General features: G+C 49.8%; 4 protein-coding genes across 6 annotated transcripts; 3 read left to right on the top strand and 1 right to left on the bottom strand.

The window, feature by feature from the left end:
* Window positions 1-333: 333 nt before the first annotated feature.
* Window positions 334-5,812, top strand: fliI (FLII actin remodeling protein). Its single transcript, XM_017081510.4, has 4 exons — window positions 334-493; window positions 696-3,850; window positions 4,101-4,251; window positions 4,458-5,812. Exons 1-4 carry the CDS (start codon window positions 440-442, stop codon window positions 4,866-4,868), a joined length of 3,771 nt encoding a protein of 1,256 aa, XP_016936999.4. The 5' UTR covers window positions 334-439; the 3' UTR covers window positions 4,869-5,812.
* A 519-nt stretch (window positions 5,813-6,331) lies between these two features.
* Window positions 6,332-8,058, top strand: dod ((peptidyl-prolyl cis/trans isomerase) NIMA-interacting 1 dodo). The gene is made up of 3 exons (XM_017081767.4): window positions 6,332-6,490; window positions 6,588-6,941; window positions 7,416-8,058. The coding sequence occupies exons 1-3, from the start codon at window positions 6,433-6,435 to the stop codon at window positions 7,523-7,525; spliced, it is 522 nt and encodes a 173-aa protein (XP_016937256.1). The 5' UTR covers window positions 6,332-6,432; the 3' UTR covers window positions 7,526-8,058.
* peng (Pumilio and CPL domain-containing protein penguin) lies at window positions 7,592-10,661 on the bottom strand. Its single transcript, XM_017081766.4, has 5 exons — window positions 10,134-10,661; window positions 9,166-9,868; window positions 8,699-9,101; window positions 8,145-8,617; window positions 7,592-7,843 (listed from the first exon to the last, which is right to left on the bottom strand). Exons 1-5 carry the CDS (start codon window positions 10,580-10,582, stop codon window positions 7,658-7,660), a joined length of 2,214 nt encoding a protein of 737 aa, XP_016937255.3. The 5' UTR covers window positions 10,583-10,661; the 3' UTR covers window positions 7,592-7,657.
* Window positions 10,662-11,430: 769 nt separating this feature from the next.
* On the top strand, window positions 11,431-19,799 carry sol (small optic lobes). 3 transcript variants are annotated; one of them, XM_036820341.3, is made up of 9 exons: window positions 11,434-12,010; window positions 13,319-13,953; window positions 14,492-15,461; window positions 15,944-16,278; window positions 16,338-17,965; window positions 18,031-18,537; window positions 18,595-18,861; window positions 18,932-19,074; window positions 19,145-19,799. In XM_036820341.3, the coding sequence occupies exons 1-9, from the start codon at window positions 11,751-11,753 to the stop codon at window positions 19,320-19,322; spliced, it is 4,923 nt and encodes a 1,640-aa protein (XP_036676236.3). In that variant the 5' UTR covers window positions 11,434-11,750; the 3' UTR covers window positions 19,323-19,799. The 3 variants fall into 3 exon arrangements, with proteins under 3 accessions (XP_016937116.1, XP_036676236.3, XP_036676237.3); XM_036820342.3 differs by lacking the exons at window positions 13,319-13,953; window positions 14,492-15,461 and having other exon boundaries at window positions 11,435-12,010; XM_017081627.4 differs by lacking the exons at window positions 16,338-17,965; window positions 18,031-18,537; window positions 18,595-18,861; window positions 18,932-19,074; window positions 19,145-19,799 and having other exon boundaries at window positions 11,431-12,010; window positions 14,492-14,823; window positions 15,944-16,089.
* Window positions 19,800-19,902: the final 103 nt, after the last annotated feature.

Genomic DNA, 19,902 nt, shown 5'->3' with positions numbered 1-19,902 from the left:
ACACCCTAAGTTGAACAATGATGGTCAATCAGTTAGCAACTGTGAAAAACTAATAAATACCCTTGTTGATAACGTTTAAGTGTGAGGTCTAAGTAATGAATTACTTTAAAAAATATTGGGGCCACAAAAGACGTATTCTCGTGACCAACTCCCTAAAGTGCTATGTATCCACACCTATTTAAAGATACGCGAGTGTGCCGCATGTGATTTCTAACACTCCAGTGTTGGCTAACGCGTTCAGTGTGACCAGGTCTGCATGCTGCATACACAGGGGCGTCGCGCAGTCAAGCCGTTTGCATGGCCGAGCGGCGGACGGTCACCAGCTAGTCTTCTTCTTTTTTTAGTGCAAAAAAAACAAAATAAAGAAGAAGAAACGAAAAACAGGGCCAGCAGCTTGAGCCCAAAATATATAACAAATATAACATTTTATGTGGTCAAAATGAGCGTGCTGCCGTTCGTGCGCGGTGTGGACTTTACGAAAAATGATTTCAGCGTGAGTACAACAAACAAGATCCGCCCGCAGTGTTGTTGTTTTTTCGGAGATGGGGTACGGGTTCGGGTTCTAAAAGAAAAGAAGAAAAAAGCAAAAAAACAGGTCACCGAAAAGCACACACACGAAAACACACAAAACCTGGGGCATTAGTCATAACTCCGGTGGAAGAGATAATCCTGAAATATGATCGATTCGATTGCAGGCAACATTCCCCAGCTCTATGCGGCAGATGTCGCGGGTGCAGTGGCTCACACTGGATCGCACGCAGCTGGCGGAGATTCCCGAGGAACTGGGCCATCTGCAGAAGCTTGAGCACCTGTCGCTGAACCACAATCGCCTGGAGAAGATCTTCGGCGAGCTGACGGAGCTGACCTGCCTGCGTTCCCTCGACCTGCGGCACAACAAGCTGAAGAACAGCGGCATACCGCCGGAACTGTTCCACCTGGAGGAGCTGACCACCCTCGACCTGTCGCACAACAAGTTAAAGGAGGTGCCCGAGGGCCTGGAGCGGGCCAAGAACCTGATCGTGCTCAACCTGAGCAACAATCAGATTGAGACCATACCCACGCCGCTATTCATCCATCTCACGGATCTGCTCTTCCTGGATCTGTCGCACAACCGACTGGAGACATTGCCACCGCAGACGAGACGTCTAATCAATCTGAAAACGCTCGACCTGTCGCACAATCCGCTCGAGCTGTTCCAACTGCGCCAGCTGCCCTCGCTGCAGAGCCTGGAGGTCCTCAAGATGAGCGGCACGCAGCGCACGCTCCTTAACTTCCCCACCAGCCTGGACAGCCTGGCCAATCTCTGCGAGCTGGACCTGTCGCACAATTCGCTGCCCAAGCTGCCTGACTGCGTCTACAATGTGGTTACCCTGGTGCGGCTGAATCTGAGCGACAACGAGCTCAGCGAGCTGAGTGCCGGTGTGGAGCTGTGGCAGCGCTTGGAGTCGCTCAATCTATCGCGGAATCAACTGGTGGCCTTGCCCGCCGCTCTCTGCAAACTGCCCAAGCTGCGGCGATTGCTGGTTAACGACAATAAGCTGAATTTCGAGGGCATACCCTCAGGCATTGGCAAACTGGGTGCTCTGGAGGTCTTTTCGGCGGCCAACAATCTGCTGGAAATGGTGCCCGAGGGTCTCTGCCGATGCGGTGCTCTGAAACAGCTCAACCTGAGCTGTAATCGGCTGATAACCCTGCCCGATGCCATTCACCTGCTCGAGGGACTGGATCAGCTGGACTTGCGCAACAATCCAGAGCTAGTGATGCCGCCCAAGCCAAGTGAGGCGAGTAAAGCCACAAGCCTGGAGTTCTACAACATAGATTTTAGTCTGCAAACCCAGCTGCGGTTAGCTGGCGCTGCTGTGCCCCCTTCAATGCCATCGTCGGCCACGCCCAAGGATTCGACGGCAAGGAAGATCCGCTTGAGGCGCGGTCCGCGCAGCGAGGGCGATCAGGATGCTGCCAAGGTGCTCAAGGGCATGAAGGATGTGGCCAAGGACAAGGATAACGAGGCGGGTGCTCTGCCCGAGGACGGCAAACCAGAGTCCCTAAAGCCGAAGAGATGGGACGAGTCGCTGGAGAAGCCGCAACTGGACTACTCCAAGTTCTTCGAGAAGGAAGATGGCCAGCTGCCGGGCCTGACCATCTGGGAGATCGAGAACTTCCTGCCTAACAAAATTGAGGAGGTGGTGCATGGCAAATTCTATGAGGGCGATTGCTACATAGTCCTCAAGACCAAGTTCGATGACCTAGGCCTGCTCGATTGGGAGATATACTTTTGGATCGGCAATGAGGCCACCCTAGATAAACGTGCCTGCGCCGCTATCCATGCAGTGAACCTGAGGAACTTTCTGGGCGCCCGGTGTCGTACGATTCGCGAGGAGCAGGGCGACGAGTCTGAAGAGTTTCTGGCCCTATTTGAAACGGAAGTCATCTACATCGAGGGCGGGCGAACGGCCACTGGTTTCTATACCATTGAGGAGATGATACATATCACCAGGTTGTATTTGGTGCACGCCTATGGCGCCACTATTCATCTGGAGCCTGTGGCTCCTTTGGTCACGTCCCTGGATCCCCGGCACGCCTTCGTCCTGGATTTGGGAACCCACATATACATTTGGCTAGGCGAGAGGTCGAAAAACACGCTGAACTCCAAAGCCAGATTGATGGCGGAGAAGATTAGCAAAACGGAGCGGAAAAACAAATGTGAGATCCAGTTGGAGCGGCAGGGCGAAGAGAGTCCGGAGTTCTGGCAGGGGCTGGACATGACGCCGGAGGAGGGAGCCGCCGCCGAGCCTCCAAAGGAGCACGTTCCAGAGGACTATCAGCCAGTGCAGCCACGCCTCTACCAGGTGCAACTGGGCATGGGATATCTGGAGCTGCCGCAAGTGGAGTTACCTGAGCAGAAACTCTGCCACACCCTGCTGAACAGCAAGCACGTCTATATACTCGATTGCTATACGGATCTGTTTGTTTGGTTTGGCAAGAAGTCGACGAGATTGGTCCGAGCGGCCGCCGTCAAGTTGAGCCGGGAGCTCTTCAACATGATGGATCGCCCGGACTATGCGCTGGTAATGCGTGTGCCCGAGGGCAATGAAATGCAGATCTTCCGCACCAAATTCGCTGGCTGGGACGAGGTAATGGCCGTGGACTTCACACGGACAGCCAAGTCGGTGGCCAAGACGGGGGCAAATCTCACACAATGGGCCCGGCAGCAGGAGACACGCACGGATCTGGCCGCCCTGTTCATGCCCCGGCAGTCGGCCATGCCCTTGGCAGAGGCGGAACAGCTGGAGGAGGAGTGGAACTACGATCTGGAGATGATGGAGGCCTTTGTGCTGGAGAACAAGAAGTTTGTCCGGCTGCCGGAGGAGGAATTGGGTCGATTTTACACCGGCGAATGCTACGTGTTCCTGTGTCGCTATTGCATTCCCATTGAGGAGCCAGAAAATGGCCCTGAAGATGGTGCTAACCCAGCCGCGGATGACAGTAAATCCAGCGCCAACAATCAGCCAGAGGATGAGATCCAGTGCGTCGTCTACTTCTGGCAGGGACGCAATGCCGGCAACATGGGTTGGCTCACGTTTACCTTTACGCTGCAGAAGAAATTCAAGGCGATGTTCGGCGAGGAACTGGAGGTGGTGCGGATTTTCCAGCAACAGGAGAACCTCAAGTTCATGTCGCACTTCAAGCGCAAGTTTATCATCCACACCGGCAAGCGGAAGGACAAGGCGCTCACGGCGAAGGGTAAGTCGCCCGTGGAGTTTTTCCATCTGCGATCGAACGGCGGTGCATTGACCACGCGCCTTATCCAAATTAATCCGGATGCAGTGCATCTCAACTCGGCCTTCTGGTGAGTATGGCGTGGCTTAAATTTTACTTAGCTTGTTTATTTTGTGACATAGCAACCCGTGGGACCCACTTTCTTGTCTTATCATTGTTTAACTTTGAAATTTTTTAAGTCTTAAGAGATATGTGTGTCCAAGTATTTTTGTGAAAAGATAAACAAAACTAAATATTGTACGTGGCGAACACCTTAAGTCATTTGTTGAAGTACATGTATCCGTTAACATATGTAATATTTTGTATCATTTTCATTTCAGCTATATACTCCATGTGCCATTTGAAACGGAGGACGATTCGCAGTCGGGGATTGTATATGTGTGGATAGGTAGCAAAGCCTGCAACGAGGAGGCCAAGCTGGTCCAGGATATTGCCGAGCAGATGTTCAACTCACCCTGGGTTAGCCTGCAGGTAGGAGTTCTATTTAGTCCTATAGTTCACCCAAACATCCTATTCAGGAATGTTTGTTATTATACATATAAAAGTAATTGCGATTTGATCGATTTTTTTACCTAGCGGTGAAATATAAAAAGTATTTCGAACTGAAGAATTCGCGGGTCGAATTTTATTTAACAAGTGAGATATTCTTTATTCACTTACCAAACACTTTTTCACAGATTCTCAACGAGGGCGACGAGCCGGAGAACTTCTTCTGGGTGGCGCTGGGCGGTCGCAAGCCCTACGACACGGACGCGGAGTACATGGACTACACGCGGCTGTTCCGGTGCTCCAACGAGCGGGGCTACTACACGGTGGCCGAGAAGTGCGCCGACTTTTGCCAGGACGATCTGGCCGACGACGACATAATGATCCTGGACAACGGCGAGCACGTCTTCCTGTGGATGGGGCCGCGTTGCAGCGAGGTGGAGGTGAAGCTGGCCTACAAGTCCGCCCAGGTGTACATCCAGCACATGCGGATTAAGCAGCCGGAGAGGCCGAGGAAACTCTTCCTCACGATGAAGAACAAGGAGTCGCGCCGGTTTACCAAGTGCTTCCACGGCTGGAGCGCCTTCAAGGTGTATTTATAATTTCAGGCAACTGAAGGAGCATTGTCGAGGGGTTCTTTAATGTGTTCTTAATTTATGCACAGCCCTTGTGGTGTGAGCTTAGTTTCTTAAATCAAAAAGACCGACTTTAAGGTGTACTTTTAACTTTTATAACTTAAAGGGAGCGCCTTTAAGGCCTCGAATTCATTTGTATAATTTAAAAACGCGACTTAGAGTGTGCACTGCATTTTACAGGAGCTAAAGAAACGCCTTGCGGGTGTGCATTTATTATTAAGAACTTAAAGAAGCGCCTTTTAGATGCTATTTTAGTTTTGTAAAATGGATGAAAGCACCTTAGAGGTGTTAACTTAATTTTAACAAGTTAGAGGAGCCCCTTCGAGGTGTAGGTTTATTTTAAAGAATTAAATTGGACATCTGTTGGGTGGCTCGCGGGAAGGGGCTTGGGCAGCTGCCGTGACAGAGCAGCTGCCCCAACACACATGACAAAGCAAAACCGTATCGAAAAGAATCAGAGACAAAAACAAAAACGAACAGAAACATAAGCATAAACAGAAAAAGAAAACAAAATACCCATCAGATCGCAAGAAGAACGTGTTTGTACTTTTATAAAATGTATTTAATTGTTTTGTATAATTAATTTAAATTTTTTTATTAGCTCACTTGCTCCCGCCCTTAACTAATTAGCTAACAACTCCAACAACGCCAAGTATTCGCCCACTCTTTACGAGAAAACCTTATAGATATATATAATGCAAATATATATATGCCTACAAATACGCAATATTTATATACGCTGAGCTGAGAGGATTACTATTACTCCTTGTGCTAGTCCTTTTAAAATGTTAACCTACTTAAAGCTAGCCTGTAATAAAATCGAAACAAAAAACACTAAAACTAATTGTACAAATGCCACGTATTTATTTTATTTTTATTAATCCCCTGAATAAACATTTAGAAAAATTGCAGTTCGTTCGTGTTTCAGGTTGGAGGATAAATTGTTAATAAACAAAAAATAAATCAGTTTATACATATATATACTGATTTATTAAAAATAAGTTTTGAATAGTTTAGGGGGTATTAAATTGAATTTTAATTTTACTTAAAAAAATTTTGAAATCATACTGCTTATAACCGAATTCACAAATTTTTAAAACTTAATTTGTACGTGTATTTCTTTAGTTAGCCAGTTCACACACCGTAAATAGTGGGTACACCCTCCCATGATGGTGCTATCGACTATCGATACATGTGGTATATTTTTGGTATTTTGTTGTTGTATCTTAACATTGTTAAAAATTCCCTGGAATGTAACACCTTGATCGCGCCAATGTGGTGGAGAAGGGGAAACTGGTTTTTGGAGACTGGAGCGAATTAACTAATATGTATAAATTTAATTAACATTATTATTAATGCTTAATAATTATTATTAATCGATAGTCGCTTCTATCGATGTTTCCATCTCATGATACCTGAGACTGAACCGGCATCAAATATCGATAACCGCTGTTACTGAGCTTACATCTCTAGTGGAGTGTTGAAACAATTAAATATTTGCAGTTTTATTGTAAAATATAGCCAAACCAGCATGCCAGACGCCGAACAACTGCCCGAGGGCTGGGAGAAGCGCACCAGCCGCTACACAGGTAAGCAACGTAACTCGGCGGCGGCGGAAAAACCGCTACCATTCGTTCAGAGAAATTCGCAACCGGCAGGCCACGCTAAAATGTTGCCAATTTGCAGGTCTGAGCTATTACCTGAATGTGCACACCAAGGAATCGCAGTGGGACCAGCCCACGGAACCGGCCAAGAAAAGTGGCGGCGGCGGATCCGGCTCCAGCTCCGCATCCGCGGCCGGGGGAGATGCCCCCGACGAGGTGCAGTGCCTCCATCTTCTGGTGAAGCACAAGGGCAGCCGGCGTCCCAGCTCGTGGCGCGAGGCGAACATCACCCGCACCAAGGAGGAGGCCCAGCTGCTCCTGGAGGTCTACCGCAACAAGATCGTCAACCAGGAGGCCACCTTTGACGAGCTGGCCCGCTCCTATTCCGACTGCAGTTCCGCCAAGAGGGGCGGCGACCTCGGAAAGTTCGGCAGAGGTAAGGCTTATGCATTGTAATTGCTCCCTAGAGCTCTGCAAGAGCAGCAAGTAGTGCTCTCTAGGATCTGTTAAACATTAAGTTCAAGGGAGTCTCGGTTTTGCAAGGTTTATCTTCCAGAGTAGAAATTGTCATTTGCAAAATGGCGGATTTTGGTAATAATTCTGTTATTTTCCTGATATATAATCGCCTAATTTCTGTACATTTTTATTTTCAAAGATGTTCGGCAAGAACATAGATTTTATTTACCTTTTTTGGTCAAATTCATGCAACCGCAATATAACTAGCATGATGTTTCTTATCGAACTATATATATATAACCCACTATTTGTATGGCCAACTTGGTTATTTTAACTTCTACAAAATAATGCAGGGAACAAAGTCCTTTAAATGTATTTTACCTATTTGAGTGTTTAGAGAGGGGTTTTTGAAAGCATGATCAACCCTTTTAACTTCCATTTTTTCCCATCACAGGTCAGATGCAGGCTTCATTCGAGGACGCCGCCTTCAAGCTGAACGTCGGCCAGCTGTCGGGCATCGTCGACAGCGATTCCGGCCTGCACATCATCTTGCGCAAGGCCTAGACCCCTCAGCCCCTCGACCACCGACTCCACAGCTCACGCGTCTCTTCACATGAATAAAACGGAATATACAGTCATTTCAATATAGATTTATGTATTTTAAAGTGTTAGGTTTGTCTAAGCTAAAAGGGGTTTTCATTTGCCAATGTTCAACTTGGCGGCCAGCAGTTTGGCCCCGAGCGTCTTCTGTTTTACGAGCGTCTGGCTCAGGCTCTTCTCCGCCGCGATGGCCTTCTTGCAGTCCTCCAGCAGCGCGGGACTCTCCTCCACCAGCTTCAGCAGGACGAAACAGGAGCGGTTCACGCCCAGCCAGACTTTGAGCTGCAAAAGGGAATCGTAGGTAGAGTTAGGGAACATAAACCTAGGCAACTACTTATTGATAAAATAATATTGAAACATTTTTTAAATAAAGAAGTACTCAATTTATCAAAACGCATTCTAAAGCACTGATCGATTTAGCATACATTCGATGCGTTCTTTATAATAGTAATGTTATCATGTCCTTTAGAAATAAATAAAAAATTTCTTGAACGCAATTAGAGTGTTCTTATTTCTCAGGATTGAAAGATGTTTATAGGCTTATTGATCTGTAGAGTTGGATATATGAAATACAAGTACTCACCACATCGGTGGACAGGCTTTGCAGGAGCTTTTGGCTGAAGGGATGGCCCTCGCGTTTGCCATCGTTCTTGAGGATCTTCTTTAACACAATGTGCATGCCGGCCTCCTCTATTCCGATGACCAGAGGAGCCGACGGCTCCTCCACCTTTGCCTTTGATTTGATGGCCTCCTTTTTGGTCTTCTTCAGCTCCGGCTCGGTCTCATCCTCATCACCCGTCTGCGGCTCCTTCTCACCATTTTCTTCTTCATCCCCATCTTCATCTCCTTCGTCACTGCTACTGCTGCTGCTGCTATCGGCATTTAGCAGCTTCCTGCGCTGTTTGGTGGCCTCGGCTATGATGGCCTCCACGTCGTTGTGGGGCTTCTTCTTATCCTGTGGCACGGGCCCAGCGGCGTCGGCTGAAATGCGCCAATCCGGCTGGGCAACCACTTGGGCGAGGGCTGCAGCCGCCTTTTCATAGGATTCGCCTTGAACTGAAGGGGAGAGAAACAGAAAAACAAGCGATTTGAACACATTTTCTCATTTTTGTTCCCAAAAGAGCTGTAGGCACTCACTGTGATTAAGAATGTCGGCGGTGACCAGGCCAATGTGGCTGTTGGACAGCCAAAAGTCCGCCTCCTCGGCGATGGCCTGTGCAATGGGCGCCTCGATCTGCTCGAAGATCTCCTTGCGACGCAGCTCCTTCTCCTTTTTGCCAAAGGCCAGGCCCTCGTCCACCACGCGAATGAACTCAGGATGGAAGCATGTGGTGTCGCCCGGGGCCACTAGCCATTGGACCACTCGTCGTCCATACTGGTTGCCCACCAGCGTCTTCAGATCGCCGTGCAGATGGTCGTAGATGGCCTTCTTGGTGGCCTTGGTGTCGTCCAGGGAGTTTAGCAGCGAGATAAGAAAGACGTGGCCATGCTCGTGGGTGGCGATCTTCAGCAGGTGCTCCTTGATGTTCTTGATGATGGCCTGCCGGGGAATGTCAAGTACATTAGACTTTTTCTATAACATCTCTGACTTACTGTTTACTCACTCGCCGGTTCTTGGGCGTGGACTTGTAGAAGCAGATAACGCCCGCCTCGCTGCCCTCCTTGGTGGACAGCATGTGGGGCACAAGGGCCGCAAACGCAGTGACCGTCTCCTCCAGCTTCTCCTCATCCTCGTCGCAGGCGCGCAGGTATTCCAGCATAACGGCGTGCACCAGCGAGCTGTCCACCAACTGCTTGTTTGCCACATGGTCCAGATTCGCCTTCACCGAGCCCAGGATGGAGGCTTTCATGTTTGTGGCCTCCTTGTAGGTATCGCTCAGTGTCTTGACATTCGAATCCTTGGCCTTTCGATACAGATCGCCGTAGAACTCCTGACGCATATGGATGCGCTGCTGAGGCGTGGCACTCTGGTACATCGTGTCTAGCAATCCGCTGGCAATGCTGTGTCCGGCCAAACGGACAATTTGGCCGTACAGGCTGTCCACCAGCTTCGATTTGGTGGCCGGCGAGCCGTATTTGAGCATCCGCTGTACGCAGAACTGGGCGTACTTCGACTGGCACATGATCACGGTGAAGGGCAGCAGCTGCTCGGAGATCTCGGCCCGCAGAGCCGGCGAGGCGTACTTGAGCATGCACTGGAGCACGCGGGCGGTGTCGTGGGCCTTGACCACCTTCGAGATGGTGTCGCCCACGTTGAGCACCTTGTATATCTGCTCCACCAGTTTGTCCTTGTTCTCCGTCTTGCGGCTGCATGATGAAATGTTAATAATCATAATGAATGCTTTCATAATTCACAGAAAGGTAATAAAAACTATATATATATAATCTTAATTATAAGAAGAGTAGATTGGGCAATGAAAGGTAGCTGCTTATGAATATGGAATATATTGTTGTCCTGTACTACGTTTGGCGAGTCAAGTAAACTTTGCGAAAATGGAAATAGAAGAGCCACGCCTGTAGTTTTTAGAAATCTGATTTAAATGTCCCTTGTGATTTTTTTGGGGAACCTCACCATCGCAGCTTCTCGTAGATCTGCTTGGCCTCCTTGGTGATCTCGTAGGTGTCCTTGGAGCTCTTGCGCTTGAGCTTGAGGTCCTTCTTTTCCTGCTTGAACTTGTTCCAGTCCTGTTTCTCGCCCTCTGCCGGCGCCTGTGGCTGTGCCTGTGGTTTTCCCCGGAACTTGTTGCCCTCGGCGAACTTGTTGCCGCCGCCCCCAAACTTCTTGGCGCCGTCTGGCCCGGGTTTGTCGAACTTCTTGAACGCCCCGGATTCGGACTTGTCGAACTTCCTGGGACCATTTGCACCTGGTTTGTCGAACTTTTTGCCCGGCCCTCCACCGGATTTGTCGAATTTCCTGGCGCCACCAGCTCCGCCGGGCTTAAATTTCTGTCCATTGGCGGGCTTCCCCGGCGTAATCGTTTTGGCCACTTTGGCAGGTCCTTTCGGCTCCGAACTGACCATGTTTTCTGCGTTTTTCGGCACTTAAACTAGTAGCAAATGTTGTTGCCACACAAAAATACACGTGCAGATGCAGAGTGACCAGAGCGCGCACATATACCACGATCTGCGTAAGTAATACCAAAGTCATTATTTTCGCCTGGACTACAGTAAACACTAATCAAGTATTGTAGCATAATTTAAGGGATGGAACGATGGTGCTGGGGAACATAAGCGGTTTTTATTTAAAATATTTTGGCAAAATGGAAACTCAATGAGAAAACAACAAAGAAACGTTTTCAAAAAATGTTTTGAAAATATCTTTATACTACAACAAATGGATTGAAGAAGCCCCCAAAAAGATTGCTACTCCGGTTCCGAGAGCTAGCAATTGGTATTTTTATTTTGACTGAATTACATTTGTTCCGAACTCTTTCGCAACCTATATTCTATTGGTTAGTTGAGAATATATACTATGCATAAGAAGCCCAACAAAAAACAACCCCAATAATATCATAAACTTTCTTAATAAATCCAAAATCATGAAAAAAATGTAAAAAATATAAATACCTGATAATAAATGTAAGCAACAAAAACATGTAAATATATATCCATATAAGACTTAGTCAAGCAAGTCAAGAAGAACAAATGCTGCTACAGCCTAAGTAGCTTGCAATTAAAATAAATAAATTTTATTGTTATTTGCAATAAGCTTTTTTATTTGCAAAGATTACAAAATAAGCTCCACTCGTTCCATATTCCAGTGTTTCAAGGCCCAGTGGAATTTAACAACACTGGCCATGCGGGTTCACACACTCGGATTCGGGCAACCCTGCAGGTGCGGGTATCCGCGCACCTCGACAACCCTGGCGGCAACAGTTAAAAAATGGTGTGAAACGAAACGAAACGGAACGGCGACGAAACGGAGAACGCGGCGTGCAACTGTTGGAAGCCAAAGCCATCGCTTGGTTCTCGTTTTGGTCCCGGGCACTGGTCCTCCTAATCGATCTCCATCTCCGCCCGGTCACCACTTCCATTGGCAGTTCCAGGCACCACTTCCACAGCAGCCACATTCGCATCCACATCCCCCGCATCCACTCCCCCCGCCAGCCAGCCAACAACAACAACAACAGCAGCAGCAGGATAAGCTTAGCTTGCAACATAAAAAAAACCGCAGCAATTCCCCCGCGAAATGGGCACCATCTCATCCGTGCTGCAGTGGTCGTGCACCAAGTGCAACACGATCAATCCCACGGAATCGCTAAAGTGCTTCAATTGCGGCACCGTTCGCAAGGTGTTCCCCCAACAACAACAACATCAGCAGCAGCGAAGGGTCACCGCCTCCTGGACAGCTGATGATGCACTGGAGCACGAGCAGGCGGAGAAGGAGAAGGAGCAGTCGGACAAGGACAGGGACAGGGAGAAGGAGAAGGGCAGGGCGGCGGTTGCCAGGTAAGCGCAGCGGTCGCCACAAAAACAAACAGCCTGTGCCCCCAGTGTACGTGTGTGTGTGCGTGGGTCCCCGTGTCCGTGTGAGCGCCAGTGCTGACACCCAGTTGTAGCATAATAATGCTAGCTAATGGTATATCAACCTATAGGAAATGGAAAACACATAAATATAGAATATGCATCACTACATCTTGACTTAATAGATTTTTTTAAATTTTAATTTAAAGTTATAAATTACTGCAGACTGAAATATGTATGTATGAATGTACATATTTAAATCCATTATTTTCAAAATGGCCAGATTTTTACCAGAGCTTTTAGAGGAAAGGATCATGTTTTAGTTCACCTTTGACTATAAAACTTGAAGTCTCTATAAGTCGCATAGTTTCATTGGCATAAGAGAGTTTGAAATGTGTTCTATAGCTCGACCTTATTTTTGGTGGAAAATGCTGGTTCGGCTTGTGAAATTTCTCCTTACATATGTGGATATACCATATTTCTTAAGTACGCAGTACTTAATACTTCGTTAGCTCGGCATGGAAACTATAAAAACCAGCTTGTTTTAATGATTTTATGTAGATTAGGGCTACTCTGTTATAAATATAGGTACCTATGTATACAGAGGTTGAACTTTATCATTGCTTTGAGTTCGAAAACCCTATTGAATTGTTAGGAGAGAAATGGTGGAAAACGAACAGTATTCGCACAGTATTTTATATTTATCTTAGGCCCATATATAATTCGAATAAGGATTGTTAAAATTTTTTTTTGTTCTAATCGAAACATTTATTGAAACAATATTATTCTTTTAATCTAAAAAAAGGAACCGCAATTGTTGGGTGTGAGTTTGCGGAAAAGGCTTTCCGGTTAGGCAGAATATAAAGTTAAAAAAACTACCATTTGGTTTTAATGACTAAAAAGAGCTTATTAAGGCTAGTTTTTAAAGCCAAGACGTCGGCACTGGCGATTGTCCCTGAGCGTGTGTGAGTGTGTGCGTGAGAGCATGTATACACAGCAGCGGCAGAAGCAACAACAAAACAGCCGAGCAGCGAGAATTGGGGAAAATCGATTTGGATAAAGAAGCATTGTTTACAAGTTTATCGATTCGATTCGCGAACTCGCTCGCAAAAGAACTCCACTCCCGAGGCGAACGGACGAGCGGAGTGCAGCAAAAATGGGCAGTCATTGAGATAACCTTTGCGGTCAGAGCTGAAAGTTAACCAAAATCAAAGATCCAAAATCCGAAACCCATCCAATCCAAACCAAACCCGACGACAAAAAAGCGAAAAACCCCATTTACCTATTTTGCAGGAGCGAGTACAAGCATGTGTACAAGTCCCTGCTGCGCGGATGCTTGAAGAGACCACAGCGGAACAGCCAGAACCTGCCCGCCAATTGTGTCGACTGCGAGGACACGCGGAAGTACATCAAGAGCTCCATCGAGCTGTACCGCCACTTCTCGAATCCGGCCCTCAACCGGCGGTGGGTGTGCCACGCCTGCGGCACGGATAACAGCTCGGTCACCTGGCACTGCCTCATCTGCGACACGGTCAGCTATCTTGCGCCCATCTACAAGGACGCCATTGCCGCCGACCGCGGCAGGAGCCAGGAGCTGGCCGGCAGCCTGGGCAATCGCGGCGAGCTGCTGGCTGCGGACCATCCACATCCACATCACCATCATCACTACCTCCATCAGGAGCTGGAGGAGCAGCACCATCAGCATCAGTTACATTCCCAGCACTCGCACAAGAGGCACCTCAAAGGTAGATCTGGATCGGGATCGGCATCTGGATCTGGATCTGGCTCCGGGCTGCGGCGCACTCAGAGCCTGAGCACCGCCATTGACAAGAGCGCCTCCGGGCGCAGCTGTCACATCTGCTATGCGAACAACCAGAGCAAGGACATATTTAATCTGCCGCAGGTCAAGCCGGCGCCTCAGCTGACAGGTGCGTTCCTCAGAGGGTTTTCAGATACCCACACCTGAGATCATTAACACTCCCAGTCCATGATACAAAGAGATCTTGCATCACAGATCAGAACTTAGTGGTATATAAGTAGATAATGGTTAGGAGAACAAGAATTTAAGTCCTATGGATAGATGCTAATATTATGAAAACAAGTAACACTTATACAGATCTAACTATAACGACAGATTATAGTTTCATACAGTTAGTCTCATATAGTTAGTATAATATATGATATATGTAAGCTAAGGAAATAATATATTTATAGAACATTTTCATCAATAATTCGCTTAATAACAGATATTGTATAAATTAAGAGTTGGGTTCTAATTCGAAGAACAAGAGTTATATATGAAAAGGGAGACAAAAAATATAAAGCTTATAAAAGTTATAAAATTATATAATTACTTTTGAAATTAGCAAATGGCAAAAATACCTAGCTTAGTCTTGTGAAATAGTTTTAAGTTAGAAAAAAAATTATATCCAAAAATCCATTTAATTCCTCTCCGATTTCTCGCAGGGATTCCCCCCATTGCCGCCTGCAGCAACTCCCGTTTCGCCATTGCCAACGACACGTTTTGCCGGCGCAAGCAGAACAACAATAACAAGAACCAGAACCACAAGGTGGTGCGCGAGAGCGGGGCCAAGCGGAAGTACAACTTCACCATCACCACGCTCTCGCGGTCGGCGACCAAGGACGCTGGCCAAGGACAGATGAAGCCCCTGCGTCAGCCCCTTAATCTGAATCTGAATCAGAATCTGAACATCCAGCAGGAGCAGCAGCAGCAGCAGAAGTCGCCGGCAAATCCACAGCAGCAGCTGCAGAGGAAGAACCAGCGGGAGCCAGCAGCAGTGAGTATGAATCCAACGCAGTTCACCATTCCGCGGAACGGCGTCTTCATAGCCGTCAACGAGTGGTCGGAGCCAATGGCCAACAGCTCCTCCGGCTCCTCCAGCTCCAGTCATCACCATCATCATCATCATCACCATCATCACAGCAGCAGCAACAGCAACAGCCACAGCAACAGCATAAACAACAACAGCAGCAGCTCCGGGAGCAGCAACAAGTTGTATGAGAACGAGTGCGTGGCCCTGGCCCAGCAGCAACTAAGAGCAGCTGCTGCCCAAGCGGCACAGGCGGCCGCTACGGCAGTGGCCATTGTGGGCTCGCCCTCGGCCTCTGGGAAGGCGTCGTCGTTGGAGCCAACACAACCACCACTGGCCACCATGCCCATCTACGCACAGGTGAACAAGCAGCACAAGCTCAAAAAGAAGCAACAGATTGCCAACGCAGTTGAAACGCAAGCGAACAACAATGGCAGTGGGGAGGTCAGCGGTCAGGATGCGGTCAGCGAATCCCTCACAGGACTGGGCACCAGCACCAGCACCGATGGCAGCGGCGAGGCCAGCGACTCCGAGTCTCAGGTGGAGGAGCACTCCATCTACGCCAAGGTGTGGAAGGGACCGCGCAAGACGACCGAATCGAAAATGTAATTGCCAGCAGGCGAGCGAGCGAGATTAGTCCACACCCATCCAACTTCCTATCCCTCCAAACAAAAACACGCCTTTGTTTCGCTTATCAGTTGACTAGGTTTTTCTCTTTTACTTGTTTGCTGATAATTTGCGTGGCGCTTAGTCACTCGGGGCTTTCTGTTTATATTTCGCGTTTTCTTACCCGGCTGCCAGGTTATTATTTCTGCCTGTTATTTGTTATTTATTTAAGCAAATTTTTGTAACTATATGTCTATGATTTGTACTGACGATTAACTTGCCCACAGATTGTCATAACTCTTGTGAGGTAACTGCAAAGAAAACATCCTTGTAATGAGTTATTTAATATAGCTTTTGAATATTCTGGTTCCTCTGAGTTATGACAGCTCGTGTGGTCGTCTATGATTTCGTTTATCTCCCATTTTTTATGAATTTTGTACTTGAGTGCAAGATAATTGATTGTTTTGTTTTCGATTTGCAGTACGCATGATCCAGGGAGCAGCAGCAGCCGCCTGATAATAGCCACATCCGCAACAGCGGCGACAGCATCCTCTGGAGCGGCGATAGTTGCAGCAGCAGGAGCCGTGGCTGCCACGCGCCACGACAATAAAGCACAGCTGGGCAACAACAACGGCAGCCGCAGCAAGATGTGGACATGCATTAAATGTTCCTATGCCTACAATCGACTTTGGCTGCAGACCTGCGAGATGTGTGAGGCCAAGCTGGAGCAGCAGCAGCTCCAGCAGCAGATCCAGCAGCAACTCCAGCAGCAGCTGCAACAGCAGGCAGGTGTGTCCTCCTTGGGTCAGGAGAAAGGTAAAGTTAGCCGCCTTTCATGTAAATCCCAATCGTAACGCCCAATTGTGCTTTTCCAGAAACTCCCCGAGACGAGCCATGGACCTGCAAAAAGTGCACCCTGGTAAACTACTCGACGGCCATGGCGTGTGTCGTCTGCGGCGGCTCCAAGCTGAAGAGCATCTCCTCAATCGAGGACATGACGTTGCGGAAGGGCGAGTTTTGGACCTGCGGCCACTGTACGCTGAAGAACTCGCTTCACTCGCCAGTGTGCAGTGCCTGCAAATCGCACCGCCAGCCGCAGCTCTCGATGGCCATGGAGGCGGTGCGTGAGCGACCGGATGGCCAGTCGTATGAGGATCAGGATGCAGCAGCCGTTGCGGGAGGAGGTGCAGGCGGTAGTGGCGGCGGCAGCGGAGCCAGTGGCCATCAATCGAGCGGCAGCGAGGTCATCAAAGCACCCACAGCTTTAAATCTTCCGCTGGCGTCGGTGGCGTTGCCCATGCCACTGCTGCAGATTCCAACCACATCGGCGGCTGGGTTGCGTGGCTCACGCAGTCCCTCACCCAGGATGCAGCCACTACCATCGCTCCAGCAGCCGCAGCAGAGGAGTTCCAGCTCTTCAGGCGCAATACCTAAACGCCACAGCACCGGCGGCTCCATTGTGCCCAGGAACATTTCCATCGCCGGCCTGGCTGGCTACAACCTACAGCAGGGCCAGGGTGTGGGCTCCGCATCGGTGGTGTCGGCATCGGGAGTCGCTGCCGCAGCCGCAGCCGGAGCCGGAGCCAATTCCAGCTCAAAGAAGTGGCAGTGTCCGGCGTGCACGTACGACAACTGTGCTGCTTCCGTCGTCTGCGACATCTGCTCGAGTCCGCGAGGCCTGGCGAGTGCCGTGCTGGGCGAGGCTCTGGCCAGGAAATCGATTCGAGTGGCCCTCACCCCGGCGGACATTCGGCAGGAGAGCAAGCTGATGGAGAACCTGCGCCAGCTGGAAGAGACCGAGGCGCTAACCAAGTGGCAGAACATCATCCAGTACTGCCGTGACAACAGTGAGCTCTTCGTGGACGATTCGTTTCCGCCGGCGCCGAAGAGCTTGTACTACAATCCGGCGAGCGGAGCGGGCGACGGCAATCCAGTGGTGCAGTGGCGTCGACCGCACGAGATCAACTGCGACGGCGGGGCGTATCCGCCGTGGGCTGTGTTTCGCACCCCGCTACCCTCGGACATTTGCCAGGGCGTCTTAGGCAACTGCTGGCTGCTCAGCGCTCTGGCGGTGCTGGCAGAGCGCGAAGATCTGGTCAAGGAGGTGCTGGTCACGAAGGAGATATGCGGCCAGGGGGCATACCAAGTGCGCCTCTGCAAGGACGGCAAATGGACGACGGTGCTGGTGGATGATCTGCTGCCCTGCGACAAGCGTGGCCATCTGGTCTACTCGCAGGCCAAGCGCAAGCAGCTTTGGGTGCCGCTTATCGAGAAGGCGGTGGCCAAGATCCACGGCTGCTACGAGGCGCTGGTCTCCGGCCGGGCAATCGAGGGACTGGCCACGCTGACGGGAGCGCCCTGCGAGAGCATACCGCTTCAGGCGAGCAGCCTGCCCATGCCCAGCGAGGATGAGCTGGACAAGGACCTGATATGGGCCCAGCTGCTGAGCTCGCGCTGCGTTCGATTCCTCATGGGCGCCAGCTGTGGCGGTGGCAACATGAAGGTGGGTTCTGCATATTCATATACATATGTACTACAACTATTCTTACTGCTCACCCCTAATGCTAGGTGGACGAGGAGGAGTATCAGCAGAAGGGGCTGCGCCCACGGCACGCCTACTCGGTGCTGGACGTGAAGGACATCCAGGGACATCGGCTGCTCAAGCTGCGCAATCCGTGGGGTCACTACTCGTGGCGTGGCGATTGGTCGGATGACTCCTCCCTGTGGACGGACGACCTGCGGGACGCTCTAATGCCACATGGCGCCAGCGAGGGCGTCTTCTGGATCTCGTTTGAGGATGTGCTCAACTACTTCGACTGCATCGACATCTGCAAGGTGCGCTCCGGCTGGAACGAAGTGCGGTTGCAGGGCACCCTGCAGCCCCTGTGCTCCATCTCCTGTGTGCTGCTCACCGTTCTGGAGCCGACGGAGGCGGAGTTCACACTCTTCCAGGAGGGACAGCGCAACTCGGAAAAATCGCAGCGCTCGCAGCTGGACCTGTGCGTTGTGATATTCCGCACCCGCTCACCGGCGGCGCCGGAAATTGGTCGTTTGGTGGAGCACAGCAAGCGGCAGGTGGGTCTCTCCCCTACCCATTGCATGGGTCTAGGCTAAAGCACTCTTGTACTCCAGGTGCGCGGATTCGTGGGCTGCCACAAGATGCTGGAGCGGGATATTTACCTGCTCGTCTGCCTGGCCTTCAATCACTGGCACACGGGCATCGAGGATCCGCACCAGTATCCGCAGTGCATCCTGGCGATACACAGCTCCAAGCGACTGCTGGTGGAGCAGATTAGTCCCTCGCCGCACCTCCTGGCCGACGCCATCATCAGCCTGACCCTAACCAAGGGCCAGCGGCACGAGGGGCGCGAGGGCATGACCGCCTATTATCTGACCAAGGCAAGTGCTCCACAAACTTCGTTGTTCCACGGAATTTTCGGTCTTACCCCAGATGGCTTTTCTTTTGCAGGGTTGGGCGGGTCTGGTTGTGATGGTGGAGAACAGGCACGAGAACAAGTGGATCCATGTGAAGTGCGACTGCCAGGAGAGCTACAATGTGGTGTCCACGCGGGGCGAACTCAAGACGGTGGACTCGGTGCCGCCGCTGCAGAGGTAGGTCCTCCCTTGCCTGCCCATCGAATGTGCAACTAGCTAATTGTACATTTACTTGCAACACCCACAGACAAGTTATCATCGTGCTCACCCAGCTGGAGGGCAGTGGTGGCTTTAGCATCGCCCACCGGCTGACCCATCGGCTGGCCAACTCGCGCGGCCTTCACGACTGGGGGCCGCCCGGCGCCACCCACTGCCCGCCCATCGAGAACGTGCATGGACTGCATGCGCCACGGCTGATCACCTAGGATGGGACTGGGATCGAATGGGAGGATGGCGGGAGATCTCGCGATGTCGTATCCTGCATCCTGTATTCAGTATCCTGATGTGCTTGCCTCTCCGCTCATTTCTATCCGTACTCTAGTCGATATTTTGCAAACGTATCACATCACAGCGAAGAAAACCAAAAGCTAAGACCAACCATCAATCGAATCGAACCATATGTATGTGTATAGATCCGTGCAGATATAATATATGTGTTTATGTACTAAGGCGCATTCGGAGCGGCGGAGCAGATTGGTTGGGATACGGCAGAGTCCGGAAGCCGGAATACGGAATACGGAGTCCGGGGACCTCGGCACAATTCCCTCAAGATCAAATGATATATGTTTTGATTTGAGCGCCGATGATTATGGATTATATAGATATGTATTGTAAATTTAAGTGCATCCAATATTAATATGTGTATTGTTTTAAAAATAAAGACTACAAGTTATGAAAGCCGACAGTTCGAGTATTTATCAATGTTAATAAAATAATATTTGTAATTTTCAGTAATGTAATATTTTTAGTGCTGACATCTTTATGGGCCGAATCATCACTTCCACA

The sequence above is a fragment of the Drosophila suzukii genome, chromosome X (genome assembly GCF_043229965.1).
Source record: "Drosophila suzukii chromosome X, CBGP_Dsuzu_IsoJpt1.0, whole genome shotgun sequence".
Classification (NCBI taxonomy): domain Eukaryota; kingdom Metazoa; phylum Arthropoda; class Insecta; order Diptera; family Drosophilidae; genus Drosophila; species Drosophila suzukii.
Note: the sequence above shows the minus strand (reverse complement) of the source record. Positions and strands in the feature narration are given on the sequence as shown.

Excerpts from the sequence above, each read along its gene's own strand:
- peng (XM_017081766.4), bottom strand. The coding sequence starts at position 10,582 with ATGGTCAGTTCGGAGCCGAAAGGACCTGCCAAAGTGGCCAAAACGATT. Across the intron at positions 9,869-10,133 it reads ATCTACGAGAAGCTGCGATG|CCGCAAGACGGAGAACAAGG; the intron begins GTGAGGTTCCCC and ends TTCATCATGCAG. Across the intron at positions 8,618-8,698 it reads CGCCGACATTCTTAATCACA|TTCAAGGCGAATCCTATGAA; the intron begins GTGAGTGCCTAC and ends TCTCCCCTTCAG.
- fliI (XM_017081510.4), top strand. The coding sequence starts at position 440 with ATGAGCGTGCTGCCGTTCGTGCGCGGTGTGGACTTTACGAAAAATGAT. Across the intron at positions 494-695 it reads TTACGAAAAATGATTTCAGC|GCAACATTCCCCAGCTCTAT; the intron begins GTGAGTACAACA and ends ATTCGATTGCAG. Across the intron at positions 4,252-4,457 it reads CACCCTGGGTTAGCCTGCAG|ATTCTCAACGAGGGCGACGA; the intron begins GTAGGAGTTCTA and ends ACTTTTTCACAG.
- sol (XM_036820341.3), top strand. The coding sequence starts at position 11,751 with ATGGGCACCATCTCATCCGTGCTGCAGTGGTCGTGCACCAAGTGCAAC. Across the intron at positions 15,462-15,943 it reads AAGACGACCGAATCGAAAAT|TACGCATGATCCAGGGAGCA; the intron begins GTAATTGCCAGC and ends TTCGATTTGCAG. Across the intron at positions 16,279-16,337 it reads CTCCTTGGGTCAGGAGAAAG|AAACTCCCCGAGACGAGCCA; the intron begins GTAAAGTTAGCC and ends GTGCTTTTCCAG.
- dod (XM_017081767.4), top strand. The coding sequence starts at position 6,433 with ATGCCAGACGCCGAACAACTGCCCGAGGGCTGGGAGAAGCGCACCAGC. Across the intron at positions 6,491-6,587 it reads GCGCACCAGCCGCTACACAG|GTCTGAGCTATTACCTGAAT; the intron begins GTAAGCAACGTA and ends GCCAATTTGCAG. Across the intron at positions 6,942-7,415 it reads CCTCGGAAAGTTCGGCAGAG|GTCAGATGCAGGCTTCATTC; the intron begins GTAAGGCTTATG and ends TTCCCATCACAG.